General features: G+C 44.9%; 1 protein-coding gene across 1 annotated transcript; it reads right to left on the bottom strand.

The window, feature by feature from the left end:
- Positions 1–298: 298 nt before the first annotated feature.
- On the bottom strand, positions 299–5,878 carry LOC110500750 (uncharacterized). The gene is made up of 5 exons (XM_036958253.2): positions 5,525–5,878; positions 4,755–5,114; positions 4,513–4,626; positions 2,042–2,175; positions 299–1,570 (listed from the first exon to the last, which is right to left on the bottom strand). Exons 1-5 carry the CDS (start codon positions 5,580–5,582, stop codon positions 1,508–1,510), a joined length of 729 nt encoding a protein of 242 aa, XP_036814148.2. The 5' UTR covers positions 5,583–5,878; the 3' UTR covers positions 299–1,507.
- Between the last annotated feature and the right edge of the window lie 7,768 nt (positions 5,879–13,646).

The raw sequence follows: 13,646 nt of genomic DNA on the forward strand, positions 1-13,646 counted from the left end.
CCAATAGGATATGTGCTTGGCTCTGCCCACCTGTTCTGCACACTCTGACTCATTTGTTCCCATTTGAAACGACAAGCTGTGGTCTATCTTGGTTAAGTTGTGAAAATCTTTGGGTGTCTCTGTTCTGTGTGTGTATCTGGTCATCTGTAGCACTGTTTCCTGGAAATGCTGCTCTCTTTTCTGGTAAACATCTATGATCCCTATATAGTGACGCTTTCTTCAAAAGACAACCTGTGTGTCTGCGTGCATCGCAAAATCAAAACATTTTCATTCTTCTGCATCTTGCAGTAATCAATCCGCCGAATTAAATATGTTTATTCATTATCAAAACACAACTTCATATATCAGAATAATCTCTGATGATAACAAGTAAACGTGTAAATAGGAAACCAAGGATGTTGCCAGAAGGCATAAGCAGTGAGAATGTGTTACCGTGCCTAACAATTCTGTCTTGGTAGGAGTGCAGCCATGGTTACAAACTGTTGTTTGTTTTTATAAGATGTGAGTAGGTGTGTGTCTGCTTACTTTGTAACTGCAGGACCTAGTGACTCATTGGGGCAAGTTGTAGGATAATATATTAATATATATAATGTGTTAATAAGCGTTGACAACTATTGTGAGCGTATCATTTGTTAGCCGCGAGCAACTGATAAGAGTGTCAGCTAAACAGCTCTAAAATAGCTGAAATGTACATGATCTGTTACTCAAATAATTTCACAATGTGTATGAGTGTGTGTCAATTTGTAAGGCAATCACATCTACTGTTATTGTAAAACTGTTCTGTTTCTCATTTCTGTTCATCCTGTAGTCGACAGCAGACGAGGGGCCACGGTTACTACCTGAGATATAAGCATATACTGTCACCACCGTGTGCTCTGTTTCCATTTCCTGTCACTGACCTATGAGAGAGAGCCCCCAGATACCATCATTTCCACTGGTGGTATAACACCAGTTGAACCGAGAACCTTAAGGCTGCATCCCTCGACTGGATGATGCTCAATCATTGGGCATTTTCCAATTCTACTGTATTTTCCATTTGCAGTCATTAGTATTGTCAAAACGCACTCAGTGATATGTCTCTTGTGTAGTATCATTTTCCTCTTTTAACTCGCTTTCTCTTGTCAGGCACATGGACACATTCACATGCATACGTGCGCACACACACACGTTTCATGTGAACACTGGCTTTTGCATAGGTCTAAGATACAAACCAGAGTTAAATAAAGAGTAACTATTCACAGATCTTTGTAAAAGTACCTCATTGCACAACCTACATTTACAAGAGTTTCTCTTTCACTTCCTCACTGGAGAATAAAGTACATTCCACACACAGTAAAAATGGTTTAAAGAAGAAACAATAGCAGTAATTACCTACTGCAATCAAATAAAAAAACACACACATCAAAAATACACTGTACATACATACTGTAAAATACCTACAGAAATGACTGACACATGAAACGCAATAGAAAAATAAATTCACAGAAAATACATTCACAGCCGGTCCTTAACCTTTGTCTTGGGTTGGTAAAGCCAAGTAATCCAGTGATTCATACACCTGGACTTGACACTGAGAGAGAGAGAGAGAGAGAGAGAGAGAGAGAGAGAGAGAAAGAGAGAAAGAGAGAAAGAGAGAAAGAGATTGAGACGGTGTATCGTGGCGGTAGGTGCTATGATGTGATTAGCCTGTCAGTAGGGTGTTGGACTGTGTATCGTGGCGATAGATGGTATGATGGGATTAGCCTGTCAGTAGGGTGTGGAACGGTGTATTGTGGCGATAGATGGTATGATGGGATTAGCCTGTCAGTAGGGTGTGGGACGGTGTATCGTGGTGATAGGTGGTATGATGTGATTAGACTGTCAATAGGGTGTGGGACGGTGTATCGTGGCGATAGATGGTATGATGTGATTAGCCTGTCAGTAGGGTGTGGAACGGTGTATCGTGGCGGTAGGTGGTATGATGTGATTAGCCTGTCAGTAGGGTGTTGGACGGTGTACCGTGGCAATAGGTGGTATGATGTGTACTGATTATGAGACTCACCCATTGGGTGGATCCTCTGGAGGAGGAGGAAGAGCTCTGGTTGGCCGCCTCTTCCAGCTCCTCCATCTTCAACTCCTCGTCCTCATGGTTGGGAGCCTCGTGGATCACCCTGACTGTTGTGTCTGGGGCACCACCTGTATACACCATACACATACAGTGTTGTGAACAGAATATTGGCCTCTTTTTCTAATTTTCTCAACTTTTACATATTTTTGATGCTGAATGTTATCTGATCTTCAAAGAAAACAGAACATTAGATGAAGGGAACCTGAGTGAACAAATAAAACAACATTACATGCTTATTTCATGTATTCCATTAACAACGTTGTGCAACACCCAATGCCTCAGGGTGTGAAAAAGTAATTGCCCCCTTACACAAAAAAAACAGCTTGTACCATCTTTAGCTGTAATGATTCCAACCAAACTCTTCCTGTAGTGGTTGATCAGTCTCTCACGTCTCTGTGGAGGCTTTTTGGCCCACGCTTCAATGCAGAACTGCTGTAACTCAGTGACATTTGTGGGTTTTCAATCATGAACTGCTCATTTCAAGTCCTGCCACAACATCTGAATTGGGATTAGGTCTGGACTTTGACTAGGCCATTCCAAAATGTCAAATTTGTTTATTTTTAGACATTTTCATGTAGACTTGATTGTGTGTTTTGGATCAATGTCTTGCTGCATGACTCAGCTGCTCTTCAGCTCACAGACGGATGGCCTGACATTCTCCTGTAGATTTCTCTGATGCAGAGCAGAATTCATGGTTCCTTCTTTTAAGGCAAGTCGTCCAGGTCCTGAGGCAGCAAAGCATCCCCAAACCATCACACTACCTCCACCATGCTTGACAATTGGTATAAGGTTCTTACTGTGGAGTGCAGTGCTTGGTTACCGCCAGGCATAATGGGACCCATGTTGTCCGAAAAGTTATACTTTTGACTCATCTGTCCATAGAACATTCTTCCAAGAGTCTTGATGATCATCCAGGTGCTTCCTGGCAAACATGAGTCAACTTTTTGGATGAGATGGGTCCCATTATGTCTGGTGAAAACCAAACACTGAATTGTTATCAGAGAATCCTACAGGAGAATGTCAGGCCATCCGTCTGTGAGCTGATGCTAAAACGTAGGTTGGTCATGCAGCAAGACAATGATCCAAATCAAGTCTACATGAAAATGGCTAAAAATCAACAAATATGAAGTTTTGGAATGGTCTAGTCAAAATCCAGTCTTGATCCCAATTCAGATGTTGTGACAGGACGTGAAACGAGCAGTTCATGCTTGAAAACCCACAAATGTTGCTGAGTTAAAGCAGTTCTGCATGGAAGAGTGGTCCAAAATTCCTCCACAGCAATGTGAGAGACTGATCAACAACTACAGGAAGTGTTTGGTTGTAGTCATTAGAGCTAAAGGGGGAACAACCAGCTATTGAGTGTAAAGGGGCAATTACTTTTTCACACAGGGGAATTGGATGTTGTAAAATTTAGATGTTTTTTGTAAACTTAGGTTACCTTTATCTAATTTTAGGTTTTGGTTGAAGATCTGATAACATTCACTATTAAAAATATGCAAACATTTAGAAAATCAGAAAGGGCGCAATACTTTTTCCACAGGTTTATACTTTTTCACGGGTTTGTAGATATCAAGGGCGTACACAGAAAAACAACCAAATAACAGGATGCGTCAACTCACTGTCTTGCACGGTAACAAGGTGATACAGCATTGAATATATACTGTAACTCTGATCTGTTGCGAAATGGGCTTGAAAGACAAGACTAGGGACTGTTGCAAGTTTCCGTTGAAACGGCTTGAAAAGACAAGACTCCGTGGCTGCTCTATAGAAATGAAAAATGTATATCGTCGGATTGTAAGGTTCTGATCTACTCTATGAATGTACACATATGTAAACGTTGTTTGACAAGCTACAAACTATTTTATAAGCACACGAGTGTAGTATCCTATAGCAGTGTTTGACTTGGACTGAAATAGGTGCCGTTTCTCATGTTGGGGGCCGGTATTGTTTAATATTTAGATACAGTAGCACCACAAAACCTTTGAGATAATATTCTACTAGAGGAATAGGAGCTCAAGCAGTAGAACATGTGAGGTGTCGGCACTGTTAGATATATTGATGCAGTAGCTCCACAAAACCTTTGAGATAATATTCTACTAGAGGAATAGGAGCTCAAGCAGTAGAACATGTGAGGTGTCGGCACTGTTAGATATATTGATGCAGTAGCTCCACAAAACCTTTGAGATAATATTCTACTAGAGGAATAGGAGCTCAAGCAGTAGAACATGTGAGGTGTCGGCACTGTTAGATATATTGATGCAGTAGCTCCACAAAACCTTTGAGATAATATTCTACTAGAGGAATAGGAGCTCAAGCAGTAGAACATGTGAGGTGTCGGTACTCAGCTCCAGTCAAACACTGATGTAAAGATGTAAACTAAACATAATATCACAATGCCCTCTGACCTTGGTGTCTTTTCCATGCCCTGTACAGGCAGATGAGAGGGAGGAGGAACAGTGGCAGGACAGCAAGTGGAATCATGATAGGCAGCAGCTGGGGCAGTTTTTCTTCTGAGGAATCTGCTGTGCAGAAAGAGTGGAGTTATTAGCAAACTATTGCAATAAGATTGGATCTATAACCAGTTTAACTTGTTCTTAATGTATAACTTTCCCCAAAGAAATGTTAACTGTCTGTAATCAATACTCGCCATTGTTTGTCGTATTTTGGGACGTAACTGTTATCCGTGTCCCATTCCCCACGGATTCAATAAGAGATGGGATCTCTAAAGAAACTTTACAGATGTAAGTACCCGTGTAATTTCTAGTGACATTTGAGATGGTCCAATTTGAGCAGTTACAGGCTACAGTCTGCTGAGATGCCCTGTCATGACACTGACTGTAGGTGACCAGGACACTCTTATATTTTATCTCGATGTGTCCTTCTTTATGCCAATTAACTGTCCCTCTTGACAAATTTTGATTCCAGCAGCACTGGATCTGAACAGAGTCCCCCTCTGTTACTGTTACATTATGAGGAGACTGGATCACCACCAACATGTATCTTATTCCTGTGGAGAGACAGAGAAAACATATTGGCGAAACATCAAATGACAAGGCTAAATAGGATGATATGCATGAAGCTGATGTAATGTATTCAAATTAGCGTGGTACCATTGCCAAATCTGAATAATTATTACCATATAAAAATGGTATGAAATGGGGTATAAAACATAGTTTTATTAATTCTACAAGCATTGCTGTTGATGTTAATGACACCAAAATAAATGCATTGACTACAGTGAAATTAATGAAAACCAGTTAAGAGAAACTATAAGGTCATGTCCAGACCAGTAGAATGTAAATTACCGTTCCTTTAAAAACATTGTGATGTCTTTGCCCGATGAGCCAAGATGGTGTTGGTTTAATCTAAGATAATGATGGTCCAAATAAATGTGTAACTCAATATTTTGTAACCTACCCCAAGAAGAGAGGGAACAGAGGGAGGAGAGGAGCAGCCAGACCAACAGATGCTTCATCTTTCTGGAAGGATATCAGAATGAGGCCAGTCACTCAGCCTTCAGGTGCTGTGGCCTCCCCCTCTACACTCACACCCAGGGCATGAGAATCACAACTGACACACACTCGCTGTGGACTTCCTCTGATGACGCACTGAAATGTTAACCACAGAGTCGCTTCTCTCCATCTTTCTCTCTCTTCTTTATGTGCGTAATGTGTTCTTTCTTCATGCTGAACCTATGACCCAGTAATGTCTTATTTTGGTCCTGCTGTCTGCTCTGCTCTATACCAGTTGATTTCAAGTATCTGCAGTTCTGAACCAGCTGTATTTGTTGATTAAAGATCTAGTCAAAAGTTTCGGCATTGGCAAAATTATGGGGAAAGCAGAGAACTAAATGTGAAGATTGTGAAATGTCCATTGTTGTGTCACTCACAAGTCTATCTTCCTTCCAACAACATCTGATGTAAAAATGTAGCAAAGACAAAATATAAAGCAAACATTTCTGCGTGGAATTGACATGGTGACTGCAGGAATGTCCACCAGAGCTGTTGCCAGAGAATTGAATGTTCATTTCTCTACCACAAGCCACCTCCAACGTTGTTTTATAGAATTTGGCAGTACGTTCAACCGGCCTCATAACTGCAGACCACGTGTAACCACGCCAGCCAGGACCTCCACATCCGGCTTCTTCACATGCAGGATTGTCTGAGATCAGCCACCCGGACAGCTGATGAAACTGAGGAGTATTTATATCTGTAACTAAGCCCTTTTGTGGGGAAAAATTCATTCTGACTGGCTGGGCCTGGCTCCAGGCCCACCCATGGTTGTGCCCCTGCCCAGTCATGTGAAATTCATAGATTACAGCCTAATTGTATTTAATCTTTATTTCACAAGGCAAGTCAGTTAAGAACAAATTCTTATTTACAATAACGGCCAAACCCTAACGACGCTGGGACTCCCAATCACGGCCGGTTGTGATACAGCCTGGAATTGAACCAGGGTCTGCAGTGACGCCTCCAGCACTGAGATGCAGTGCCTTAGACGTCTGTGCCACTCGGGAGACCCAATTAATTTATTTCAAATAACTGAGTTCCTAATATGAACTGGCAGTGTTATTTCTTACATTAGTACCCCAGGTCATCTTAGGTTTCATTACATACAGTCGAGAAGAACTACTGAATATAAGATCAGCATCAACTCACCATCAGTACGACCAAGAATATGTTTTTCGCGACGCGGATCCTGTGTTCTGCCTTACAAACAGGACAACGGAGTGGATCCTATGCAGCGACCCAAAAAAACGACTCCGAAAGAGAGGGAAACGAGGCGGTCTTCTGGTCAGACTCCGGAGACGGGCACAGCGCGCACCACTCCCTAGCATTCTTCTTGCCAATGGCCAGTCTCTTGACAACAAGGTTGATGAAATCCGAGCAAGGGTAGCATTCCAGAGGGACATCAGAGACTGTAACGTTCTTTGCTTCACGGAAACGTGGCTTACTGGAGAGACGCTATCCGAAGCGGTGCAGCCAACAGGTTTCTCCACGCATCGCGCAGACAGGAAAAAACATATTTCTGGTAAAAAGAGGGGCGGGGGCGTATGCCTTATGACTAACGTGACATGGTGCGATGAAAGAAACATACAGGAACTCAAATCCTTCTGTTCACCTGATTTAGAATTCCTCACAATCAAATGTAGACCGCATTATCTACCAAGAGAATTCTCTTCGATTATAATCACAGCCGTATATATCCCCCCCCAAGCAGACACATCGATGGCTCTGAACGAACTTTATTTAACTCTCTGCAAACTGGAAACAATTTATCCGGAGGCTGCATTCATTGTAGCTGGGGATTTTAACAAGGCTAATCTGAAAACAAGACTCCTAAAATTTTATCAGCATATCGATTGCGCAACCAGGGGAGGAAAGACCTTGGACCATTGTTACTCTAACTTCCGCGACGCATATAAGGCCCTGCCCCGCCCCCCTTTCGGAAAAGCTGACCACGACTCCATTTTGTTGATCCCTGCCTACAGACAGAAACTAAAACAAGAGGCTCCCACGCTGAGGTCTGTCCAACGCTGGTCCGACCAAGCTGACTCCACACTCCAAGACTGCTTCCATCACGTGGACTGGGAGATGTTTCGTATTGCGTCAGATAACAACATTGACGAATACGCTGATTCGGTGTGCGAGTTCATTAGAACGTGCGTTGAAGATGTCGTTCCCATAGCAACGATTAAAACATTCCCTAACCAGAAACCGTGGATTGATGGCAGCATTCGTGTGAAACTGAAAGCGCGAACCACTGCTTTTAATCAGGGCAAGGTGTCTGGTAACATGACCGAATACAAACAGTGCAGCTATTCCCTCCGCAAGGCTATCAAACAAGCTAAGCGCCAGTACAGAGACAAAGTAGAATCTCAATTCAACGGCTCAGACACAAGAGGCATGTGGCAGGGTCTACAGTCAATCACGGACTACAGGAAGAAACCCAGCCCAGTCACGGACCAGGATGTCTTGCTCCCAGGCAGACTAAATAACTTTTTTGCCCGCTTTGAGGACAATACAGTGCCACTGACACGGCCTGCAACGAAAACATGCGGTCTCTCCTTCACTGCAGCCGAGGTGAGTAAGACATTTAAACGTGTTAACCCTCGCAAGGCTGCAGGCCCAGATGGCATCCCCAGCCGCGCCCTCAGAGCATGCGCAGACCAGCTGGCCGGTGTGTTTACGGACATATTCAATCAATCCCTATACCAGTCTGCTGTTCCCACATGCTTCAAGAGGGCCACCATTGTTCCTGTTCCCAAGAAAGCTAAGGTAACTGAGCTAAATGACTACCGCCCCGTAGCACTCACATCCGTCATCATGAAGTGCTTTGAGAGACTAGTCAAGGACCATATCACCTCCACCCTACCTGACACCCTAGACCCACTCCAATTTGCTTACCGCCCAAATAGGTCTACAGACGATGCAATCTCAACCACACTGCACACTGCCCTAACCCATCTGGACAAGAGGAATACCTATGTGAGAATGCTGTTCATCGACTACAGCTCGGCATTCAACACCATAGTACCCTCCAAGCTCGTCATCAAGCTCGAGACCCTGGGTCTCGACCCCGCCCTGTGCAACTGGGTACTGGACTTCCTGACGGGCCGCCCCCAGGTGGTGAGGGTAGGCAACAACATCTCCTCCCCGCTGATCCTCAACACTGGGGCCCCACAAGGTTGCGTTCTGAGCCCTCTCCTGTACTCCCTGTTCACCCACGACTGCGTGGCCACGCACGCCTCCAACTCAATCATCAAGTTTGCGGACGACACAACAGTGGTAGGCTTGATTACCAACAACGATGAGACGGCCTACAGGGAGGAGGTGAGGGCCCTCGGAGTGTGGTGTCAGGAAAACAACCTCACACTCAACGTCAACAAAACTAAGGAGATGATTGTGGACTTCAGGAAACAGCAGAGGGAACACCCCCCTATCCACATCGATGGAACAGTAGTGGAGAGGGTAGCAAGTTTTAAGTTCCTCGGCATACACATCACAGACAAACTGAATTGGTCCACTCACACAGACAGCATCGTGAAGAAGGCGCAGCAGCGCCTCTTCAACCTCAGGAGGCTGAAGAAATTCGGCTTGTCACCAAAAGCACTCACAAACTTCTACAGATGCACAATCGAGAGCATCCTGGCGGGCTGTATCACCGCCTGGTATGGCAACTGCACCGCCCTCAACCGTAAGGCTCTCCAGAGGGTAGTGAGGTCTGCACAACGCATCACCGGGGGCAAACTACCTGCCCTCCAGGACACCTACACCCGATGTCACAGGAAGGCCATAAAGATCATCAAGGACATCAACCACCCGAGCCACTGCCTGTTCACCCCGCTATCATCCAGAAGGCGAGGTCAGTACAGGTGCATCAAAGCTGGGACCGAGAGACTGAAAAACAGCTTCTATCTCAAGGCCATCAGACTGTTAAACAGCCACCACTAACACTGAGTGGCTGCTGCCAACACACTGACACTGACTCAACTCCAGCCACTTTAATAATGGGAATTGATGGGAAATGATGTAAATATATCACTAGCCACTTTAAACAATGCTACCTTATATAAATGTTACTTACCCTACATTATTCATCTCATATGCATACGTATATACTGTACTCTATATCATCGACGGTATCCTTATGTAATACATGTATCACTAGCCACTTTATACTATACTATGCCACTTTGTTTACATACTCATCTCATTTGTACATACTGTACCCGATACCATCTACTGTATCTTGCCTATGCTGCTCTGTACCATCACTCATTCATATATCCTTATGTACATATTCTTTTTCCCCTTACACTGTGTACAAGACAGTAGTTTTGGAATTGTTAGTTAGATTACTTGTTATTACTGCATTGTCGGAACTAGAAGCACAAGCATTTCGCTACACTCGCATTAACATCTGCTAACCATGTGTATGTGACAAATAAAATTTGATTTGATTTGATTTGATTTGAACTGGAACTCAGTAAAATCATTAATATTGTTGAAATTGGTGCATGTTGCGTCTATATTGTTGTTCACTACATAATACTTTTGTGGATCCTTACATTATGAATTACAATTATTGACAGACTTACATAGACTTTTCTTCCACTGGTAGCTATAGTAACAGAATATGGCCACCAGTATGACTGGGAGACATCTCAAGGTGTAGGAGACTTGTTACGTCTCTCGTCGGAAGGCCTGGACCAAAAGGCAGCGTGGTAAATGTTCATGATTCTTTATGACTCAAAACACTCGAACAAAATGACAGAGAAAAAACAAACAGTTCTGTAAGGCAAATACACTATACAGAAAACAACTACCCACAAAACACAGGTGGGAAAAAGGCTACCTAAGTATGATTCCCAATCAGAGTCAACGACAGACAGCTGCCTCTGATAGGGAACCACACTCGGCCAAAAACAAAGAAATAGAAAACTAGAATTCCCACCCTAGTCACACCCTGGCCTAACCAAAATAGAGAATAAAAGCCTCTCTATGGCCAGGGTGTGACAGTTCCCCCCCCCCAAAGGTACGGACTCCGGCCGCAAAACCTGACTCTAAAGGGGAGGGTCCGGGTGGGCATCTCTTCACGGCGGCGGCTCCGGTGTGGGACGTAGACCCCCCTCCGCCCGCAGATCCCTTCACTTTGGTGGCAGCCCTGGTGCATGGACCTTCACTGGAGGAACCGGGCCGCAGATCATCGCCTGAAGAACCAGACCACCGATCATCGCTGGAGGCTCGTCGCTGGAGGCTCCGGACTGGGGACCGTCGCTGGAGGCTCCGGACCGTGGATCATCGCTGGAGGCTCGTCGCTGGAGGCTCCGGACTGGGGACCGTCGCTGGAGGCTTCGTGCCATGGATCATCACTGGAGGATTCGTGCCATGGATCATCACTGGAGGCTTCGTGACATGGATAATCACTGGAGGCTTCGGGCCATGGATCATCACTGGAGGCTTCGGGCCATGGATCATCACTGGAGGCTTCGGGCCATGGATCATCACTGGAGGCTTCGAACGTGGAGCCGGAGACAAGTCTCACCGGACTGAGGAGACGTACTGGCAGCCTAGCGAGTGGAGCTGCCACAACACACCCTGGCTGGATACCCACTCTAGCTCAGTGAGTGTGGAGAGCTGGCACAGAACGCACTGGGCTATGACGGTGCACTGGAGGCATAGTGCGTAGAGCCAGCGCAGGACACAATGGAACGTGGAGGCGCACCGGAGGTCTGCAGCACAGAGCTGTCATAACTCGTCCTGGCTGGATACACCCCTTATCTGGAACAGGCCGCACTGGGCTTTGCTGGCGAACCGGGGACACCGTGCGTAGAGCTGGCGCAGGATAACCTGGGCCGAAGAGACGCACCGGAGGCCAGGAACGCTGAGGCACAATCCGTCCTGGCTGAATGCCCACTCTAGCACGGCCACTGCGGGGATCTTGCAGAGAGCGCACTGGACTGTGGATGCGCACTGAAGGCATGGTGCGCAGAACCGGATAGCATGGTGCTTGACCGGTCACTCACTCCTTAGGAGGAGTTGGTTTAGGTCTGAACACTGACTCTGCCACTCTCCCCGTGTGCCTCCCCAAAAACATTTTTCGGGGCTGCCTCTCGTGCTTGCATCGTTGCCGTGACTCCTGGTATCGCCGCCGTTCCTCCCTGGCTATTTCCGCCTGTTTCCATGGCAGGGTCTTGTCCCCTGCCATAACCTCCTCCCATGTCCATGAGGTCCTCCACTCACTCTTCTCCCTGGCCCAGGATCCCTGCTGCTCTCGTCGGAAGGCCTGGACCAAAACGCAGCGTGGTAAATGTTCATGATTCTTTATGACTCAAAACACTCGAACAAAATGACAGAGAAAAAACAAACAGTTCTGTAAGGCAAATACACTATACAGAAAACAACTACCCACAAAACACAGGTGGGAAATAGGCTACCTAAGTATGATTCCCAATCAGAGTCAACGACAGACAGCTGCCTCTGATTGGGAACCACACTCGGCCAAAAACAAAGAAATAGAAAACATAGAAATAAAGAAACTAGAATGCCCACCCTAGTCACACCCTGGCCGAACCAAAATAGAGAATAAAAGCCTCTCTATGGCCAGGGAGTGACAAGACTGCTATATCCTCCGAGGTCTCAATAACCACTGGAAGCACATTCATGGTGTCAATACACACAAGTTATTATACAAATCCTGACAGACTATACATGGAATATTGGTATTCAGGAGAATTGAGAAGTGGATATTGTTGTAAAGTGTAATAGTCTATAAGTCAAAACTTTACGCTTCAGCAACCCAGAGCTACTGTACATCAGTGGTACGTACACATTATGCTTGACAAAGATATAGACCAAATCAGACTACTCACCTTGGCTTTTATGCTCTCTGGCAGTAACTGTTATCTGTGTCCCATCCCCCACGGATTCAATCAGAGATGGGATCTCTTTAGTAGCTTTACAGATGTAAGTACCTGAGTCATTTCTAGTGAGGCTTGAGATGGTCCAATTTGAGCAGTTACAGGCTACAGTCTGCTGAGATGCCCTGTCATAACACTGACTGTTGTTGACCAGGACACTCTTATATTTTATCTCGATGTGTCCTTCTTTATGCCAATGAACTGTCCCTCTTGACACATGTTGATTCCAGCAGCACTGGATCTGAACAGTGTCCCCCTCTGTTACTGTTACATTATGAGGAGACTGGATCACCACCAACATGTCTCTTATCCCTGTGGAGAGAGAGAGAAAACAACATATTGGTGAAACATCAAGTGACAAGGGTACGCATAAAATCCAATGTAATGTATTCATATTAGGCACAGATCCTTATAACACACCCACATCTCAATCATTATTCACTTATTCTTACCATGGTATAAACAAGGTTTTATTTTCGGTCTAAAATAGATTTTTGAGTCGGTATAATCAATAAGAATCACAACACCATTTTCTAACAAACACCCAACCTCTTCCAAACAAACAGGTTTGAAGAGTTCTACATCTTACATGTAAAACAAGCACGTGGAAGGACAAAACCAGTTATTTTCTAAATATTTGTAATGTATAAGTTAGGTTTGGATGAACCCAATACGAACGGTCTGCACTTTACCGTTGGATGAGAGAAAACAGATAGGCGAGCGGAGCAGGCAGCAACACAACAAGTTATAAAAGTACCTCATGTCAGATGACTGATGGGATGATCTGTTCTCTCACTTCTACCATCACCTTTCTGACTCTCCCTCTCTCTCTGTGTATTTATTTATTTCACACTTTCACAGCCAACCACAGCTTGTCATTTCTCTCTCCCCATTGTACAGCCAGCACTGCTGTGAACTCCACTGCCCATCTCCACTTGCGTAAGTATAGGGAATATTGACCTAGAAATTACAGTAAGCTTGGAAAAAAATACTGTAGAAAAGTGACAGTCACACGATCTGTATTACAGGAATCATAACTAGGGCCCAGAGTGTATCCAGGGTATCCCTCACGTCAACCTTCAGAGGCTTCACCTACAGTCGTGGCCAAAAGTTGAG

The sequence above is a fragment of the Oncorhynchus mykiss genome, chromosome 21 (genome assembly GCF_057628025.1).
Source record: "Oncorhynchus mykiss isolate SJ-2025 chromosome 21, ASM5762802v1, whole genome shotgun sequence".
Lineage (NCBI taxonomy): Eukaryota > Metazoa > Chordata > Actinopteri > Salmoniformes > Salmonidae > Oncorhynchus > Oncorhynchus mykiss.

Bases quoted from the DNA above. Each gene is read 5' to 3' on its own strand.
- LOC110500750 (XM_036958253.2), bottom strand. From the start codon at position 5,582: ATGAAGCATCTGTTGGTCTGGCTGCTCCTCTCCTCCCTCTGTTCCCTC. The intron at 2,176-4,512 runs GTCAGAGGGCAT...TGGTGTATACAG, and splicing joins GGCATGGAAAAGACACCAAG to GTGGTGCCCCAGACACAACA. The intron at 1,571-2,041 runs GTGAGTCTCATA...TCTCTCTCTCAG, and splicing joins CCAGAGGATCCACCCAATGG to TGTCAAGTCCAGGTGTATGA.